Source organism: Leucopleurus acutus (genome assembly GCF_964270905.1).
Source record: "Leucopleurus acutus genome assembly, chromosome: 21".
Classification (NCBI taxonomy): domain Eukaryota; kingdom Metazoa; phylum Chordata; class Mammalia; order Artiodactyla; family Delphinidae; genus Leucopleurus; species Leucopleurus acutus.
The window spans coordinates 14,177,861-14,196,958 of record NC_139163.1 but is presented as its reverse complement, the minus strand read 5'-3'; the positions used below and the strand labels follow the sequence as shown (position 1 = coordinate 14,196,958).

General features: G+C 38.7%; 1 protein-coding gene across 2 annotated transcripts in view; it reads right to left on the bottom strand.

Annotated features, from left to right (window-relative positions):
* Nucleotides 1-2,572: 2,572 nt before the first annotated feature.
* CYP4V2 (cytochrome P450 family 4 subfamily V member 2) overlaps nucleotides 2,573-19,098 on the bottom strand; it is a 20,467-nt gene continuing 3,941 nt past the window's right edge. The window contains exons 2-11 of one of the 2 annotated variants that reach the window (XM_082863872.1): nucleotides 17,608-17,720; nucleotides 17,134-17,219; nucleotides 16,144-16,334; nucleotides 15,662-15,731; nucleotides 14,057-14,111; nucleotides 11,908-12,093; nucleotides 8,770-8,872; nucleotides 7,829-7,963; nucleotides 7,556-7,735; nucleotides 2,573-6,326 (exon numbers count right to left, since the gene is read on the bottom strand). In XM_082863872.1, the coding sequence (XP_082719998.1) occupies nucleotides 6,154-6,326; nucleotides 7,556-7,735; nucleotides 7,829-7,963; nucleotides 8,770-8,872; nucleotides 11,908-12,093; nucleotides 14,057-14,111; nucleotides 15,662-15,731; nucleotides 16,144-16,334; nucleotides 17,134-17,219; nucleotides 17,608-17,720 (1,292 nt within the window). In that variant the 3' untranslated portion in view covers nucleotides 2,573-6,153. Of the gene's footprint in view, nucleotides 6,327-7,555; nucleotides 7,736-7,828; nucleotides 7,964-8,769; nucleotides 8,873-11,907; nucleotides 12,094-14,056; nucleotides 14,184-15,661; nucleotides 15,732-16,143; nucleotides 16,335-17,133; nucleotides 17,220-17,607; nucleotides 17,721-19,098 lie in introns of both variants that reach the window. The other variant, XM_082863871.1, reaches the window with a different exon arrangement.

Genomic DNA, 19,098 nt, shown 5'->3' with positions numbered 1-19,098 from the left:
ATCTCTTTGTGAGAAAGGTCTGTTGGTTCAAAGCTGACATTCTTTGGTTGTCTGTGACAAGGAATAGAACATCAATTCAACAGTCCACCACCTGGAGAGATTTCTAAGCTGTAAATCCCTGTGACCCAATGATGCTTATGGTTTTTGCTGACTCCCAGGTAGCCCTAAGAGATTTTACTTTTTGCCATCAGCTAAGCAAAACGTTCTGGTATTTCTACTTCTCCTCTAGTTTATTCTTCAGAGTATGGGAAACTCTAAATCAGTCTGTGATAACAGCGTGAGGATCATTTTGTTAGAAAACCTGAGTGACACTAATGACATCAACTCAAAAGTGCTTTTACTTTAAATACATTATGAATCAGTCATCCACTAACTTATCCTTTAAAATCATTCATATCTCAAACTGACATCAATTCTTAGAATAAAATGTAGCACCCATGTTTAAAATTTATTTTTCTTGAGATACCTCTTTTGAGTAGAAGTAAGACAGGTAATGGGGATATAAATGGATATTTGATCATCCTTTAATTAAAAAAAATCAGCATCTGCATTTCCATACTACAGAAGATGATATAATTTCTCATTTCCAACTCTGACACGGTTTTGGAGAATTTCCAATTAAAATATGAGTAACAGATTATTCTGGGGCTAAATGAAGATTTTAGTCCAAAAGGTAACATGTAGCAATATTTTACTTTACATTGAATTTCACATTTAATGTAGGGTCACTTCAAACAAACAAACACAAAGGTTTAAACATAAGTGCATAAAACTGATAAATAAGACTGATTTCCACAAATAAAACTCCAATTATCCAAGGTCATCTGGGAACAAGATTTTCTACATATATCCACTTTCTAGATAAGGTTAACCATAGGATGGGACTCTTTTCTACTTGCATCACATATGTTCCTAACTTTTCCGACCAGCTTAGGGGCTGGGTGGTCTACACTGGCGTCTTTTGGATATTAAAGTGGGCTGCAGCCTATGGTGTTTCCCAGGTGGCTTTGCTTTTGTAAGCTTTTTATTTGATATCCATTGAAGAATACATCTTCCATCCTCTTAATTTGTCATTTCTATCAGCTATGGCCTTGGAAAAACTGAAAAAACAATTTTATTAAAATTACTTATTAAATGAAGTTTTAAAAAGTCACTGAGTGAGGGACTAGAGACATTGTCCATGGCATTAAAATTCAGGGAGTGGGCGTCAGTTATCAGCTTGACAGGTATGTTCTGGAGGATTGAATCTACTGAAAGTCCAACACTAAACTAAGTGAGACATGACTGGGTTACCTAATATAGATGAATGGCTTCTCTTTTCCTTTAACCATGAAAGAATTCTAGAAGAAATATGCCAAAATCAGAGGCAGAACATCTGTGTTCTAATGACATATCAAGACATGAGTTCCATAAAGGAAGAGCATATTGTAGAAGTGTCATCATAATGGGAGTGGAGAGATTTAAAGACCTCTGTTGCCAACCTTATCACCCACTAGTGGCCTAAATTTGGGAAGAAACGTACATTTCCACTGAATTCATTCCCTTCTAATAAAAGGGAGTGCAGTCATCCCTGGGTATCCGCAAGTGATTGGTTCCAGGACCTCCCGCAGACACCAATCCATGGATGCTTAAGTCCCTTATGTAAAATGGTGTAGTTTTGCATATGGATACACACATCCAACTGTATACTTTATTTTTTTCTTAATTTTGTAAATATGTATTTATATTTAGGTATAGGACAACACTAGAAATAGATATACCGAGATATTACTACTATCTCCATAGGGTGATTTTATGGGTGATTTCTATTTTTTCATCTCTAATTTCCAAATAAATCTTACATAATGAACATATTTTCTTTTTATTAGGAGATAATATTTTCTTAAAGAAATAAGAAAACAACGGAGGATTTCACATCAGAATAAACTGAAAATACAGGGTCCTTAGAATCAGAGCTGTATTTGTCAATATCCTTTTTTTGTTTGTTTTTGAATGAGTTTACTTTTTTGAATTTTATTTTATTTTATTATACAGCAGGTTCTCATTAGTTATCCATTTTATACACATCAGTGTATACATGTTAATCCCAATTGCCCAATTCATCACACCACCACCCCCACCACCCGCCACTTTCCCCCCTTGGTGTCCATACGTTTGTTCTCTACATCTGTGTCTCAATTTCTGCCCTGCAAACTGGTTCATCTGTACCATTTTTCTAGGTTCCACATACATGTGTTAATATACAATATTTGTTTTTCTCTCTCTAACTTCACTCTGTATGATAGTCTCTAGATCCACCCACATCACTACAAATGACTGAATTTCATTCCTTTTTATGGCTGAGTAATATTCCATTGTATATATGTGCCACATCTTCTTTATCCATTCATCTGTCGGTGGACATTTAGGTTGCTTCCATGACCTGGCTATTGTAAATAGTGCTGCAATGAACATTGGGGTGCATGTGTCTTTTTGAATTATGGTTTTCTCTGGGTATATGCCCAGTAGTGGGATTGCTGGGTCATATGGTAATTCTATTTTTAGTTTTTTAAGGAACCTCCATACTGTTCTCCATAGTGGCTGTATCAATTTACATTCCCACCAACAGTGCAAGAGGGTTCCCTCTTCTCCACACCCTCCCTCTCCAGCATTTGTTGTTTGTAGATTTTCTGATGATGCCCATTCTAACTGGTGTGAGGTGATACCTCATTGTAGTTTTGATTTGCATTTCTCTAATAATTAGTGATGTTGAGCAGCTTTTCATGTGCTTCTTGGCCATCTGTATGTCCTCTTTGGAGAAATGTCTATTTAGGTCTTCTGCCCATTTTTGGATTGGGTTGTTAGTTTTTTTAATATTGAGCTGCATGAGGTGTCTATATATTCTGGAGATTAATCCATTGTCCGTTAATTCATTTGCAAGTATTTTCTTCCATTCTGAGGGTTGTCTTTTCGTCTTGTTTATAGTTTCCTTTGCTGTGCAAAAGCTTTTGTTTCATTAGGTCCCATCTGGTTTTTTTTTGTTTGTTTTTAATAAATTTATTTATTTTTGGCTGCGTTGGGTCTTTGTTGCTGTGCGTGGGCTTTCTCTAGTTGCAGCGAGCAGGGCTTACTCTTCATTGTGGTGTACGGGCTTCTCATTGCAGTGGCTTCTCTTGTTGAGGAGCATGGGCTCTAGGTGCACGGGCTTCAGTAGTTATGGCATGCGGGCTCGGTAGTTGTGGCATGTGGGCTTAGTTGCTCCATGGCATGTGGGCTTAGTTGCTCCATGGCATGTGGGGTCTTCCCAGACCAGGGCTCGAACCTGTGTTCCCTGCATTGGCAGGCGGATTCTTAACCACTGTGCCACCAGGGAAACCCCCTACTTGTTTATTTTTAGTTTTATTTCTATTACTCTAGGAGGTGGATCAAAAAAGATTTTGCTGTGATTTATGTCAGAGAGTGTTCTTCCTGTGTTTTCCTCTAGGAGTTTTATAGTGTCCGGTCTTACATTTAGGTCCTTAATCCATTTTGAGTTTATTTTTGTGTATGGTGTTAGGGAGCATTCTAATTTCATTCTTTTAGATGTAGCTGTCCAGTTTTCCCAGCAACACTTATTGAAGAGAATGTCTTTTCTCCATTGTATGTCACTTTAAATATATCATGCCACTCCCTTCTGGCTTGTAGGGTTTCTGCTGAGAAATCAGCTGTTAACCTTATGGGAGTTCCCTTCTTTTTATTTGTCATTTTTCTCTTGTTGTTTTCAATCATTTTTCTTTGTCTTTAATTCTTGTCAGTTTGACTACTATGTATCTCACCATGTTTCTCCTTGGGTTTATCCTTCCTGGGACTCTCTGTGCTTCCTGGACTTGGATGGTTATCTCTTGGGTGGTTATAGTTTTTGACTATAATCTCTTCAAATATTTTCTTGGGTCCTTTCTCTCCCTCTTCTCCTTCTGGGACCCTTATAATGCAAATGTTGGTGCATTTAATGTTGTCCCAAAGGTCTCTTAGGCTGTCTTCATTTCTTTTCAGTCTTTTTTCTTTATTCTGTTCCATGGCAGTGAATTCCACCATTCTGTCTTCCAGGTCACTTCTCTGTTCTTCTGCCTCAGTTATTCTGCTATTGATTCCTTGTAGTGTATTTTTCATTTCGGTTATTATATTGTTCATCTCTGTTTGTTTGTTCCTTAATTCTTCTGGGTGTTTGTTAAATATTTCTTGCATCTTCTGGATCTTTGCCTCCATTCTTTTTCCGAGGTCCTGGATCATCTTCACTATCATTATTCTGAATTCTTTTTCTGGAAGGTTCCCTGTCTCCACTTAATTGTTTTTCTGGGGTTTTATCTTGTTCCTTCATCTCATACATAGCCCTCTGCCTTTTCATTTTGTCTGTCTTTCTGTGAATGTGGTTTTTGTTCCACAGGCTGCAGGATTGTAGTTCTTCTTGCTTCTGCTGTCTGCCCTCTGGTGGATAAGACTATCTAAGAGGCTTGTGCAAGCTTCCTGGTGGGAGGGACTAGTGGTGGGTAGAGCTGGGTGCTGCTCTGGTGGGCAGAGCTCAGTAAAACTTTAATCTGTTGGGTGGGGCTGAGTTCTCTCCCTGTTGTTTGTTTGGCCTGAGGTGACCCAGCACTCGAGCCTGCAGGCCCTTTAGTGGGGCTAATGGTGGACTCTGGGGGGCTCATGCCAAGCAGTACTTCCCAGAACTTTTGCTGCCAGTGTCCTTGTCCCTTGGTGAGCCACAGCCACCCCCCACCTCTGCAGGAGACCCTCCAACACTAGCAGGTAGATCTGGTTCAGTCTCCTATGGGGTCACTGCTCCTTCCCCTGGGTCCTGATGTGCACACTACTTTGTGTGTGCCCTCCAAGAGTGGAGTCTCTGTTTCCCCCATTCCTGTCGAAGTCCTGCAATCAAATCCCACTAGCCTTCAAGGTCTGATTATCTGGGAATTCCTCCTCCCGTTGCTGTACCCCCAGATTGGGAAGCCTGGTGCAGGTCTCAGAACCTTCACTGCAGTGGGTGGACTTCTGTAGTATAAGTGTTCTCCAGTTTGTGAGTCACCCACCCAGTAGTTATGGGATTTGATTTTATTGTGATTGTGCCCCTCCTACCCTCTCATTGGGGCTTCTCCTTTGTCTTTGCATGTGGGGTATCTTTTTTGGTGAGTTCCAGTGTCTTCCTGTCAATGACCGTTCAGCAATTAGTTGTGATTCCGGTGCTCTCGCAAGAGGGAGTGAGCGCACATCCTTCTACTCCACCATCTTGAACCTCCAACTGTATACTTTAAATCATCTCTAGATTACTTATAATACTTAATACAATGTAAATGCTGTGTAAATAGCTTTGCTTTTTGGAACTTTCTGGAATTTTTTTTCAAATATTTTCGATCAGCCATTCGTTAAATCCATGGATTCAGAATTCGTGGATAGGGAGAGCCCCCGGCATAACTTGATAAACTCTAAGGTCCTTCGAGCTCCAAAAGCCATAAATCAACTCCCTGAATCACTGTGAGGGACAGGAGATTACCAAGAGGAATCTTTTCCAATAATACATGATATAAAAAGGTAATTGTGATGCTCTGAGGAATGAAAGGAAGGCTATAAGTACACCGTCCAAAGGGAAATAGGAACAGAACCTCTGAGTCAATTTATAAGTGATCTGCTGTAGATGATTAAATCTGAAAAGTATCATAATGGTTATTCTTCTCATAATTGATGCCACTGATATAATTCTTGAAACTTAAGCTCCTTATGTCTAAGTACTTAATTACTCACCCTTTTCAAACAAATGTATATATATACATGCATGTATATGTTCCTGAGTCTACAAGCATACCTTAAAAATATTCTGGAACTTCAATTAAATTATATCCTTTGGGTCTGTTGATTGAAATTGGATTGGCCTGTGGATCCCTCTGCTGAGAAGCTTTTATGTGTTTATTTGGGTACAGTCATCAGTTTACTTTTGGGATCAAGACCAGGGGTCAGAGCTATGATGGTGATGGAGATATGAAAACTCACGCTTTGGTAGACTTGACCCCAAGGTAAATGGGGACAAGAAAAAAATTAGGTTTAGGGATTAAGAATATTGAGTTCATGATCTACAAATTGTAAATGCAAAGCTTCCTTTAAAGAAAGACCTTTTTGTGGTAAGAGAGCAGCCCAGTAGTATAGTTAGGATTCATTTGTGTTTCTCCTCTTCAACTTGATCCAGATGCCATTACTTGGACGAAGAATCAGTTCTCCTGCCAGACCAAGTTCTTCTCTTTTTTGGGTGGATTCTACCCAAAAATGCCTCAGGATGCAGGAAAGAATGGTCTTTTCTTCCATCATGGCAAACTTTTGACCTTCAAATTAATGTAAATAGCAACACTTTAATGATAGATGTATCTCAAATGTGAGAAATCACAAGTCCAATTAGAGGAAGCAAGCAATTTTATATTTTCGCAGTGGGCCCTGGGAGAATCAATCACTTGGGGTGCTTGTAAAACATGAAGATTCTTGAGTGCCCTTCCTGTTCCCACCCAGTGCATCTGAACAGCTGAAGTGGGCCAGGTATTTGTATTTTAGCAAAACCTGAGATGAATCCTGGGCTCGTTTAAGCATGAGAATCACCACTCTCGACTGATTTCTTATTTGGGCCTTTAACTTAAATTTAATTTACTCGAGAGGTACTAAATAAGCGTCAGATTCATCCATTTAAATCTGGCCTTAATTTACAAATGTCTGCATTTACATAAACGATAAAATGCTAGAGATTCAGAAGCTGAAAGTGTTTATAATGCATGGTGACGTGCATTCACTTTGCTTAAGCACTTCATCTGGCCTTGTGGTAAGCATTTTGTGTTTTGGTTTTGCAAAATGCAATTCTTAAAATCAACAAACACAGAAATTAAGCTAAATATAACTAATTGTTATAAATAGGTTTTGTACCATATGAAGTGTGTTCTATTTTAATCTAAAAGCTACAACATTTTCAAACTCTACCATGAAACTATTTATGCTTTATGTTATGGGCTAAATTGTGTCCCCCCCAAATTCATAGGTTGAAGTCCTAAACCTCAGTATCTCAGAATATGACTATTTGGAGATGGGAACTTTAAAGAAATAATTAAATTAAAATGGTCAAAAATAAAATAAAATAATCAGATGGGTGGACCCTAATCCAATCTGACTGGTGGTCCCTATAAAAAGAAGAGACTAGGACACAGACACACACAGAGGAAAGACTATGTGGGGAGACAGGGAGAAGAAGATCACTTACAAGCTAAGCAGGTATTTATTACCAATCCTGCTGATACCTCGATCTTGGACTTCTAGCTTCAGATTTGGGAGAAAATAAATTCCTGTGGTTTAAGCCACCCAGTGTGGTACCATGTTATGGCTGCCCTAGCAAACTAATACATTTTATGACAGTCACATTTTAAAACAATAATGTATAGTAAAGTGGAGGGAAGAGGAAGCCAGTTTTTTAAAAAGACAGTTGCCTGTGGGCTGCTACATCTCAAGAAATTTTTGTGTGAAACCCCCTACTCTGCAGGCCTGAAAGGTCAAACAAGTTCTGACGGATACAAACCTATACAGTTTCGGGGTCCAGCAGAGAAGGGCACATATGCGTATGAATGACGTCCTTTTGAATTCTCGGGAAAGAACCGTTCTGGCTTGAACTCCTCAGGATTGGGGAAGTACCTTGGATCTCTGTGCAGTGCATAGGGCATGATGATTACTTGAGAGCCTTTCACGATTTTGTAACCTGCTGTCAAGAAGTAGTCAATAGGCCATGAGTATGGAGCAAGACAGACATTAAAATAATCCACTCTCCCTCCTATTCAAATTATAGAATTCTTACCAACTTCACAGTCTTCATTAAGATTACGGGCAAAGAAAGGAACAGAAGGAAAAAGGCGAAGGCTCTCTTTAACAACACATTCCAGATATTTAAGTTTCTTCAGGTCATCTAAGGTAGGAGGACGATCAGATCTCCCTGGTTTTAAGTAAATACATGAGATAACAAGGAAAGGATTATTTGAGCTTGGGGGATGGGACATTGAAGAATACATGCATCAAAACATGTTAAATACCTACAGCTAAAGTAGAGTTTCTAGTATTACCCATAATCAAAATAAAATGAGATATGCTCAGTAAAAGAAACCAGACACCAACGGTCACATGTTGTGGGATTCCATTTATAGGAAGTATTCAGAACAGGTAGCAAATCCAGAGAGACAGACAGTAACTTAGCAGTTGCCAGGGGCTGGGGGAAGAGAGGAGAGTGGCTGATTAATGGGACAGAGTTTCCTTTTGGGGTGCTGGGACTCCAGTGACATCACTGCTGGCATCACCCTAGGACAGCTTACCTGCGGACTGCTGGTTGTGTCATAGAAAAGTTTGTCCTACCGGCTTAATGCATCTTTTCTGTCATTCGTGGCCAGACGCAATGCTGTGTGAAACAGTTTTCCTTGACCCCATGACTCAATGCTTTATGTAGATATGTCTGCTTCATCTATTAAGCAGTGAGATGCTTGAGGACAGTAACATTTATCTGTGCATCCCCAGCATCTAGCCCAGTGCAGTCACATGCCATGCAATTAGCAAATGCCTGTATTCTGTAAGTGATGAATAAGGCTTTGCTAAGAAGACTGGGACTGGAAGGGATCCCATAGGGGAGCCTTCCTGCTTATTGCTGTATCTTTAGAACAGGTCCTGCTGTTTATGCTTCATGAGCAGGAACGGCACTTGCTTCCATGGACATGGTACCCACAGTGTAACCAGTGAAGGGACGAAACATACCAAACACTTCCTCCAGTTCATTGTCAACTTTTTGCTGGACTTCTGGATACGAACCCAGTAGATATAAGGACAGGTTTATTGCAGCTGCGGTCGTATCGTGACCCTACAAATGTAAGGAAAAAATAACTTAGTGGAGTAGTATTGCGAAGATTAGAAGAGAGAACTCTATTTGGAATTGTCTCTGGATTTGACAGCTGCGCTGCGATTCCAAACAGAATAAATTAATTCGGTACAGTATTTCACCTTGGTGAAAAACAAACAAATAACAATCCCTTCAAAGGTAAGGTTCATGCTTAGATAGATATTTCAACACTCTAAGGTCCTTCGAGCTCCAAAAGCCATCAATCAACTCCCTGAATCACTGTGAGGGACGGGAGATTACCAAGAGGAATCTTTTCCAGTAATACATGATATAAAAAGGTAATTGTGATGCTCTGAGGAATGAAAGGAAGGCTGTAAGTACACCGTCCAAAGGGAAATAGGAACAGAACCTCTGAGTCAACTTATAAATGATCTGCTGTAGATGATTAAATCTGAAAAGTATCATAATGGTTATTCTTCTCATAATTGAGAAGAATTATGCATATGTGGTGAGAAGTGGCTAGGCTGTGCTAATAAGGGGGCCTTCCAAGGGAACTAGGTGCTCTTGACTGTTTTTAAGGGGAAAAAGCCTGACTTTTATGAGCCAGTTTACCAGATCTGTACTCCTCCACCTTCTAGCATTTGTAAAGTAGGCTTTACCTATCAGCTCTGGACGCCAGGGTGTCTGTGTGTGGTTCTGAGTAACATCCTGCATGTCAGGAAGTTGATAAATAGCCTCCCGTAATACTTGCTGAGCTTCAGGCAAAATACTAAGTACTTTGCAGAAACTAATTCAATTTTCCTTTAGAAAGACTCTGTGAAATACCTGATACAGATATTTACATTTTAGAGATTAAGAACAGACGAAGAATTTTTTTTTACAGGAGTTCTGCAGAAAAAAAAAAGTTTGGAAAATCAATAATAATATTATAACTCTATGAATAAGACTTTCAGGGGAACTAAACCGAAAACAAATTGTTTCCTCTATGGAAGTTCTTACTTTTCCATTTTCCCCATGCAACACAAGTGATGGTTATAATTTTTCTTTCTCTGGGCAGAAATCTCCAAAGCACTTGCTTCATAAAACAGCTTCGAAGTCGAATTGTTTGAGGTTTATTCTGCAATTTTATAAAATACATATTTTCCGAGTCTCTGATATTGGTGCCATTGCCTCTTCTCAGGCTTGCTGTTCCTTCACAGAGACTACCCTGAGCTGCGGACCAGATCTGTCCCATTTCACTCAGTTGTTTACCAGAGTCACAGGAGGAAGTGCTCTTGCTAAAGAATTCTTAATAACTTCGCTTGAATTTATAGGCGGAAGCCTGATCCCAATGTGTAAGAGATGTCGGCTGAACTTCCTGCTTCCACGCGTCTGCTACCCGAGGAAAGCAGGATTAAGCAAAGCACAAAGCACACAGTTTATAGAAGCAGGCTGGTGGGACAGGGCAGGGGCAGGAACCTTAGTATCCAGTGGCCAGCACCTGGGGCAGGAAAGGTGTGGTCGTAATAACCTGCAACCTCTCTATGGAGGAGGTCACCATATTATAATCATACGAGGTGTGTCTCCTATTTGATGCAAAGAAGAAAGAACTTAGAATTTCAAACAATGTTAGAGCTGGAAGAAACGGATCATTATTCTGGTTGTTTTCATGAAAGTGAGAGGTTTTTGGTAGGAGAAGGATGTGTGTGTGCACGTATGCGTGAGTGTATGTATGTGGGCGTGTGTGTGTGCGTGTGTATGCAGGGCGGAGATGTGAGATGGTCTCTCCACTTTAACTTCAAATGATAATAGCCAATATCCACCACACCCTTCCCATGTGCCAGGCAAGATTCTTCGTGCGCTTTAAAAGATCATTCATCTAATCCTTATAATTGTCCTGCGAGGCCCGTGCTATAACAGTGAGGACACCAAAGCCCAGAAAGGCTCCATGAGTTACCCGAGGTCCCACCTCTAGTACAGGTTAGAGGTGGGATTTGGCCCCAGAGACCCCAGTTTAACACTGCTCCACTTTTTAGCTAATTTAGATGTCCATTTTCTGCATAAAATTTCTTTTCAATGAAGCGCTCCGCTTAAAAAAGAAGTTTAAAACCGCTGATCGAATCCATCTCTCTATTTTATACACAGGGAAGCTGTGACAGAAATCTGAGATGATTGGCACCATCTCATAAGGCTAGTCAGCATGGAGCCAGAATGAGAACTTGGGTCTAGGGACCCTTGACACAGCTTGCTTTCCTATACTGTGCCCCCGGGAGGATGTGCGATCTGGCAGTATACCCAGAGGCACACTGTACCCAGAGGCACACTGTACCCAGAGGTACACTGTACCCAGGTGCCTGCAAGCAGGGCTGCTCACACCGTCCATGGCTGGCATGTACTGAGCCATCCAAAGCCACCCACGCCCTTCACTTTCCTCCACTTCCAGGATATTACCACAGGGAGCTTTTTAGAACCATTTCTTCATCTTTATTTGGCAATCCACACACTGAGAGATTCACTCTTTGTAATATTTAATAATGCTAGAATTACCTTTTGTAAAAACTGCATCTTTCTTTTCATTATTTGAAGGTCAGAAATCCCTTTAGAATCACAATCTAGTTAAATTCTCTGTTGGAGGGCTCTTGCTATCTTCTCCAGTTTGGGCAGCTCAAAGCAAGAGCTAAGCACTCATTTGCTAGAACTTCAAAAAGGAGGTAGAGAAAAGACAGACTTGTGGGTTTCAGAAATTTTTAAAAAGCATGAAGCAATATAGGGAAAGCAATTTCTGACTTCTTTTCTACTTGGAAAAATCCAATGGGTTTTAGGTTTTCCTGAGAAAACAATGTGTCTAGCGCTATACTCACCACGAGTCAAAGGCTTTTTCTGAAGAAGAAAGCTGATCTGGTACTTAATCAGGTTCTTACATTTTGTAATTTCTAATTATAATGTAGCGACTCATCCTCAGTTATATGAAGCTACTTTAAAACTTGAATAAACTTTTAAAAATGATGCTAAAGATTCTAGAAAATAACTGCAATTTGTTTAATGATACCCGAAAATAATGTGATGAGATAAAATACCTCAAACATAAAGGTGTCAACTTCTTCTCGAATCTCTTCGTAACTCAGCTTGTTCCCTTGGTCATCAGTCACATTTAAAAGCAAGTCGAGAAAACCCCTGCGTTTATTATTGCGTGGAGGAGAGTCCTTGTCATTACTTCTACCTTCTTCATGTCTCTTCATTTCATTGGCCCGTTCAGTGATGACCTGTATGAGTTAAACAATCATATGCTCTTGTTTGGAATTTGATGTAGCCTCATAATATATTTTCTTATGAAAATACACTAGCTTCTTTCATGGATTTCTTTTTCCATGAAACGTTTACTGTTCTAACTCAACAATAACTTAGGCTCTCGTGGAAAATATAGTATAGCTTCCTGTTAACATTTTAGGGCATTATTTGATAAGACTTTTAAAAACAAATTTAATGTCAGACAAATTCAGAATATTCAAGGGCTATTTCTGCCATCTTTCTAACACGGGAATAGAGTTAATGTCCCCTAGGTGGTGCCCTAGAGATTTGGATGAGCTAATGAGAAAAAGTTTAGGTGGTGGGAAAATGCAATCATTATATAATAGACTAATAATGGATTGCTCTCATTACAGCTTGCATCGGGGACAAGAAACAGCAGGTTGAGCAGTCAGTTCACCCTATGTGCTCACTGTTCCTGCTGCCTAGATTTCTCTTTCTTCAGGTGCCAGTGTGGCTGACTCCCTCCCTCCTTTTAAGGTCTTGACCCCTTCTCACACCATCAGAAAGACCTTCCCGGATCACTGCTAACCTGGTCCCTAGCACTCACTATCTTCCTAGCCTTACTTTATTTTTTTTTCCATTTCACTTACCACCTGACATTATAGTATACTTGCTATATAATATAATGCATGAATGTACCATCCATGTGGCAGCAAATTTGTCTTTGTTCATTGATATAATTCCAACCCTTAGAACACTGTCTGGCATTTTAAGGATGTTCCTTAGATCTTTGCTGAATGAATAAAAGAATTAAAGCCCATAAACTTAATTTGGCTATACATTTCAACTTTCTTCTCCTATCAGGCAATTGACCAAACCTACTACTAAGTTATTTGAATGAATAGATCCTAAGTGCTATGAGGACAAAACACCGTATCTCCTTTCATTCTTGGAGGAACCCCCTAGGGCCTGGCACTCAGTATGCAACTTTCAATATTTATTAAATAAATAATATTGTCCATCCAATTTGGAATTCATTAATTATTGATATTGATAGTAATGCATGTAATTTGAGGAAAAATGTGGTCATTCTCCTACTGCCCAGTAATGGAGATAACTCTGTCCTCCACTGTGGCCACCTCAATCCAACACCTCATTCATCCAACGTTTCCTGACTGGGAACCACATGATCTGTTGGTGACAGGCTGTACCTCACTGTAAGGAAGAAATGCCAATATAGTTTAAACCGAAACTGACAGCAAAGAGAGAATATATTTAAATTGGTACTTTTATCAGTACATTTAAATCATAATTTGATGTATATTTTCAATTAAATATTGCTTTGTCAAAAGCACATGTTTAACACAAGACTGACATATCTGAAACAATATCACTATCTCCTTGTTATTTTTTAATTGGAAGTAAAATAGTGACATCTACTTAATTTTAATCTTTTCCAAGTTGAGATACTGCTATAAATGCCCTTTGCCTTTGAAAGCTACTGCCTAATCCAAACATTTTCCCTAAGACTCTCATGACATGGATCCCCTCCTCTTTATTCATTCAACATAGCGCCCTGGTTGTTAATAAATATTTATAGTTCATATCACATTTTGTAATTTTTTTAATAGACAACCTGCTCTACTAGACTAACCTCTTTCAGGGGACATACATATCTTACTTATTACTATGTTTTTAACACTTGGTACAGTGTTTGGTACCTAACAAGTGTTTAATTAATATTTGGTGAGTACATTATTAAAATGTAATCACACTGTCTCCTTCTTTCCATTATTACTCAACTTTTATTTTATGAGACACAGGCTCCAGGGTATGTTAACACAGCATAAAAATCTTGGACATATAAAAGATCTAGAAATGGAGAGTGGTGATGGTTTCAGAACACTGGGAGTGCAGTTAATGGTAAATTTTATGTTGTGTATACTTTATCACAATTTAAAAAAATCAAGGGCTTACATTTTTGGTAAAATTATGTAGGATTTTTAGGCTCCTTTTGTGTTCCCATCCATCTCTAAATATAAAGAACAAAAGGTCAAGCCAGAGCCAGGGCATCTTCATTCTTTGATGTATTGAATCACTCATCCTATAAATAGGATAAAAACACATCAGCTGATACACTGAAAATGTGTATTTCTTGAGCACCTAATTGATGCCCGCTCTCAATGAGGGTAATATGTAGGGATGATAATGATTCGTCTTAGAGGCTACTAAGATCCAGGCTTTACACTCAACATTGAAGGCATGGGGTATTACACATCCAGTGAAGCTTAAACATTTAATGGGTCCTTTAGAGGAATGAAGAATCTGTTATAAAACATCCTTACTAAATGGTCATCTGATCTCTGCTTCTTTTTCTCCAGGGAGAGTTCTTGACCACCCCAGGCTGCCTGTGGCTCTTGTAGCACAAGCTGATATGAAATCTGCCTCTCTATAGTGTCCACTCATTTGCTTTCTCACTCCTCCGTAGTGCCAGTAAACTACGGGTTGCCCTCTTCCACAGAAAAGTGCTCGTTAAATGCCCATCCGTCACATAGCTGTCACGAGCACCACCCTCATTATTCCCAGTGAGAAGCAGAAAGACCTCTACACGATCTTCCTCCTTCATGACCAGCTTAGATGTCAATTCCTCAGAGAAGACCTTTCCTGACCACGCAATCTGTAAAACACATCCCTGTTTTCCTCTCTCATATCAACTTGATCTTTTCTTTCTAAGCAATTATTATAATTTATAAGTTTATATTCATTTGCTTCAATGCCTGTCTCCCCTGCTGTTCTGTTTCATGTGCCCATATAAAACTAGTCAGTACCTTGTGCAGTGAATGGCAGATTATAGATGCTCAACAAGTAGTTGTTAAGATGAAGTGAAATGAGCCGTGGACTTAAAGATAGGATACATTGAATCAAATCCTGGCCCTGCCTCTTAATAGCGGAAATAATCACAAGCAATTTTAAAAGTAAAGTTGATTATTTCAATTAAAAAATAATACATACTCAGTGTAGAAAATATAGGAAAGGAGAATGAATCACAACAAAACCAAAACACAATAAGAAAGAGAGCACACACACAATAATAACCGCAGCTAACATTTTGGTATAGTATCTCCTAGCTTTTTCTATGAATAATTTTTTTATACCTAGTGGTTATCAAACTACCAAAAACTTTATGTCTTTCTTTTATCACTTAGCATCATAATGTAATCTCTCGATATATTATAAAATAGTCATTTAAAATTACTGCATAATCTGGATGTGTCATAACGATTCCTGTACTGTTGAAAGATACGCTTAAATGGTTAGGTTAACTTTTAGTATAATGTTTCACTTTGAAACGATGAAAAAGCTACAGTACAGACAGAAATTATTAGCAAGAATTTTTTAAAGCCCTGATCAATAACAATTTTATTTTATATTTTTGGGGCCACACCACGCAGCTTGCGGGACCTTAGTTCCCTGGCCAGGGATAGAACCTGGGCCCTCAACAGTGAAAGCGCGGAGTCCTAACCACTGGACTGCCAGGGAATTCCCGATAACAATTTTAGAAATAATTAGGACTTCATTTACCTATATACTGCTTGAACATACTCGGAATCATCGTTGCTTTGAGCACCAATGTTCTTCCCCATAGCTGTTTCTGTAAAATATAGTGAGAAGCAACCATTCAATTCATGCACATATCTTGGCTACATTTTCCAGTGGCAGACACTTGAAAAAAGACGTTATGTCCTGTTCTGTCCATATATATTGTAGAATTGTTCTTTTCCCACTTCTCTTACTCCCAGTTCCTGCTTCTCTTACTGCTTCTCTTACTCCCAGTTCCTGCCCTTCCTTCCCTCGGACCTTCTGGTCATGTTGGCTCAGTGACCATTTGTCCGAAGTCCTATGAATGGCTGCTGCTTCTCAGGTGGCTAATTTAGCAATAGGACCTTCCAGAAGAACCCAATGTCCTTTCTCCCCTGCCCCGCCCCCCCCCATGGACTGTTATTTTCTATTCGTGCCATTTTATCATTACATCCTAACTTTAAAAATAAATCAGTGAGACTTACCACAGATTATATCTAAGGCACAAAGAGTGATGTAAAAAAAGCAGTTAAATGCTTCTTGGTCAACATGTTTTTCAAGCTTATTAACCAATATATTTGCTTGTTCATTCATGACATCTAAGAAATCTTCCAGAATTGTAAAATGGAAAGTGGGTGTTAACATTTTTCTCCTAGAGCGCCACCTGTTTCCAGTACTAGAAATAAAATACATGGTTACAAAGAAAAAAGAAGCAACACCTGAAACAAATAAAATATAAATATAGTCATCATCAAGTTCTCTTGAAACAGCTTAATCTACAGATTCTCAAATGCTTTGGTCAGAATGACAAAGACTCATGTATAGTTACAGAATGTGAATATTTTGAATACTGTTCTATATTACTAATGTTTAGAAGAGTATTCATTAAAAATGGAAACATTTAAGAATTGTTCTAAATTTCTAAGCTCTGAGTTTCTAAAAATTAGAATTTTTCTCCCCTCTATCAACATCTTAGTCCTTAGATGATCCACTGCTCCATGATTTTCTTTCATCTCTACTATCTTTGAATTCTCCAAAGTCCCCACCAGGGTCCTGCCTTTCTCTTGCTAGGCCCTTTCTCAGAGGATGGAGTCCTGTTTCTGGGTGCCAACTCAAGAAGTGAGGCTACTGTGTTCGATACACTTCTCTGAGGGTGACTGCCTTTTTCATTATATTTTCAAGATTTCCCTTCTGCAAACTATCCTTAGCTTTACTCCATTTATACATCAGTACCTCCTCATTTTTCTTGGAACACTAGTGATTATCATTATTGAATATAGTGGCTGGAGATTACCATACACCCTATCTATCAAAGGCCCATTGTTAGCTGGACCTTTCCTTCCAGCTTCTCCCATAATTCCCAATACCTCAATCTTGCTCTTGGAAGAATACCTTGTGTCAGTTCCTGAAATAACAAATTACCCATAGAAATAACTGTTTCTACAAGACAGCTTTACAAATTTCCACTGAGGTACCTTGTAAGAAGTCCTAGGCCAAGCCACGGTTCTAGGAACTTGTACATATAGGATTTGTCAATGTGCTTTGAACTAGTTAAAATTACCTTTAAAAGAGAAAAAAAAAATTGAGGGATATAGACATCAAAACAATTTCAGTTATAAGAACACCTGGCTAGAACACAACTAATTTTTAAAGCAAGATTTCATAATTGTTATTTCTCTGTGATTCATTTTCATTCCTGTGCCCCAAAGAAATGTAATTAGAGTTTTGAACGTATAATTGTCATTCAGTCTTGAGGACTAAATGGAGTTGAAAGGAAGGAAAATGTCCAAGATGATTCCTGGTTCCTCCCACAAACTAGGAACCAAGCAGAGTCATTTCTTGAGGGGAGAGGGGAGAGGCAGGTGAATCTGGAGGATGACCACATCTAATGAGATTCCCACACCATCAGACAGACAGTGGAATATTGATCACAGCTGCCACATACTCACCTCCACATTTTCTGCGTTATAAAGGAACACCAGAGGTACGGGCCCAAGCCAGAGTTTCACCAGTGGCAGGTGTCGGTATTCTTCAGTGTACTGAATCATCTGCTGAAAAAAATCTGGGAGAAAATATTTAATCTTAAATTTAATCAAGACAAGAATTTTGTCTAATAAGGATACAGCACAGGGAGCTCTACTTAGTACTCTGCAATGGCCTATATGGGAAAAGAATCTAAAAAAGAGTGGGTATATGTATATGTATAACTGATCCACTTTGCTGTACACATGAAATTAACACAACATTGTAAATCAACTATACTCCAATAAAAAGTTTTTAAAAGACAAAAATTTTGTAATAAGTTCCTCATTGTGTCTTTTGGTTCCTTGGGGTTTTTGTTTTTGTTTTACTTTGGACAAGTCACTTAATATCTCCCAGAGAGATATTTGTTGTTGTTGTTTTAGATTCCACACAGAAGTGAGATCACAAAATACTTGCCTTGCTTTGTCTGACTTATTTCATTGAGCATTATGCCCTCAAAGTTCATCCACGTTTTCACAGATGGCAATATTTCCTTCTTTTTTATGACTGAATAATATTCCTCTGTGTGTGTGTGTGTGTGTGTGTGTGTGTGTGTGTGTGTGTGTGTGTACCACATTTTCTTTATCCATTCGTCCAGTGATGGACACTTAGGTTGCTTCCATGTCTTCGCTACTGTAAATAATACTGTAGTGTTCATGGCGTGCATATATCTTTTCAAGTTAATGTTTTCATTTTCTTGGTATATATACCTGGAAGTGAAACTGAGGGATCATACGGTAGTTCAGTTTTTAATGTTTTAATGTTTTGAGGAATCCCCATACTGTTTTCCACAGTGGCTGCAGCAATTTACATTTTCACCAACAGTGCTCAAGAGTTCCCTTCTCTCTTGCCAAAATTTGTTATTTCTTGTCTTTTTGATTATAGCCATTCTAAAAAGTGTGAGGTGAAGTCCTATTGTGGTTTTTATTTGCATTTCCCTGACGAGTAGTGATGTTGAGCACATTTTCATGTATCTGTTGGTCATCTGTATGCCTTCTTTGGGAAAATGCCTATTCAGACCCTCTACCCATTTTTAAATGAGATTGTTCAGGGTTTTTTGCTATTGACTTGTATGAGTTCTTTATATATTTTGGATATTAACCCCTTATTAGATATATGATTTGCAAATCATATATCCCATTTTGTAGGTTTCATTTTCTTAATGGTTTTATTTGCTGTGCAGAAGCTTTTTAATTTGATGTAGTCTCAATTGTTTATTTTTGCTTTTGTTGTCTTTGCTTTTGGTGTCAAATCCAAAAAATCAAGGAGCTTACCACTTATGTTCTCTTCTATGAGGTATATGGCTTCAGGTCTTACACTTAAGTCTTTAATCAATTTTGAGTTATTATCATGCATGGTGTAAGATAGTGGTCCAGTTTTATTCTTTTGCAAGTGTCTGTCTAGTTTTCCCAACACCA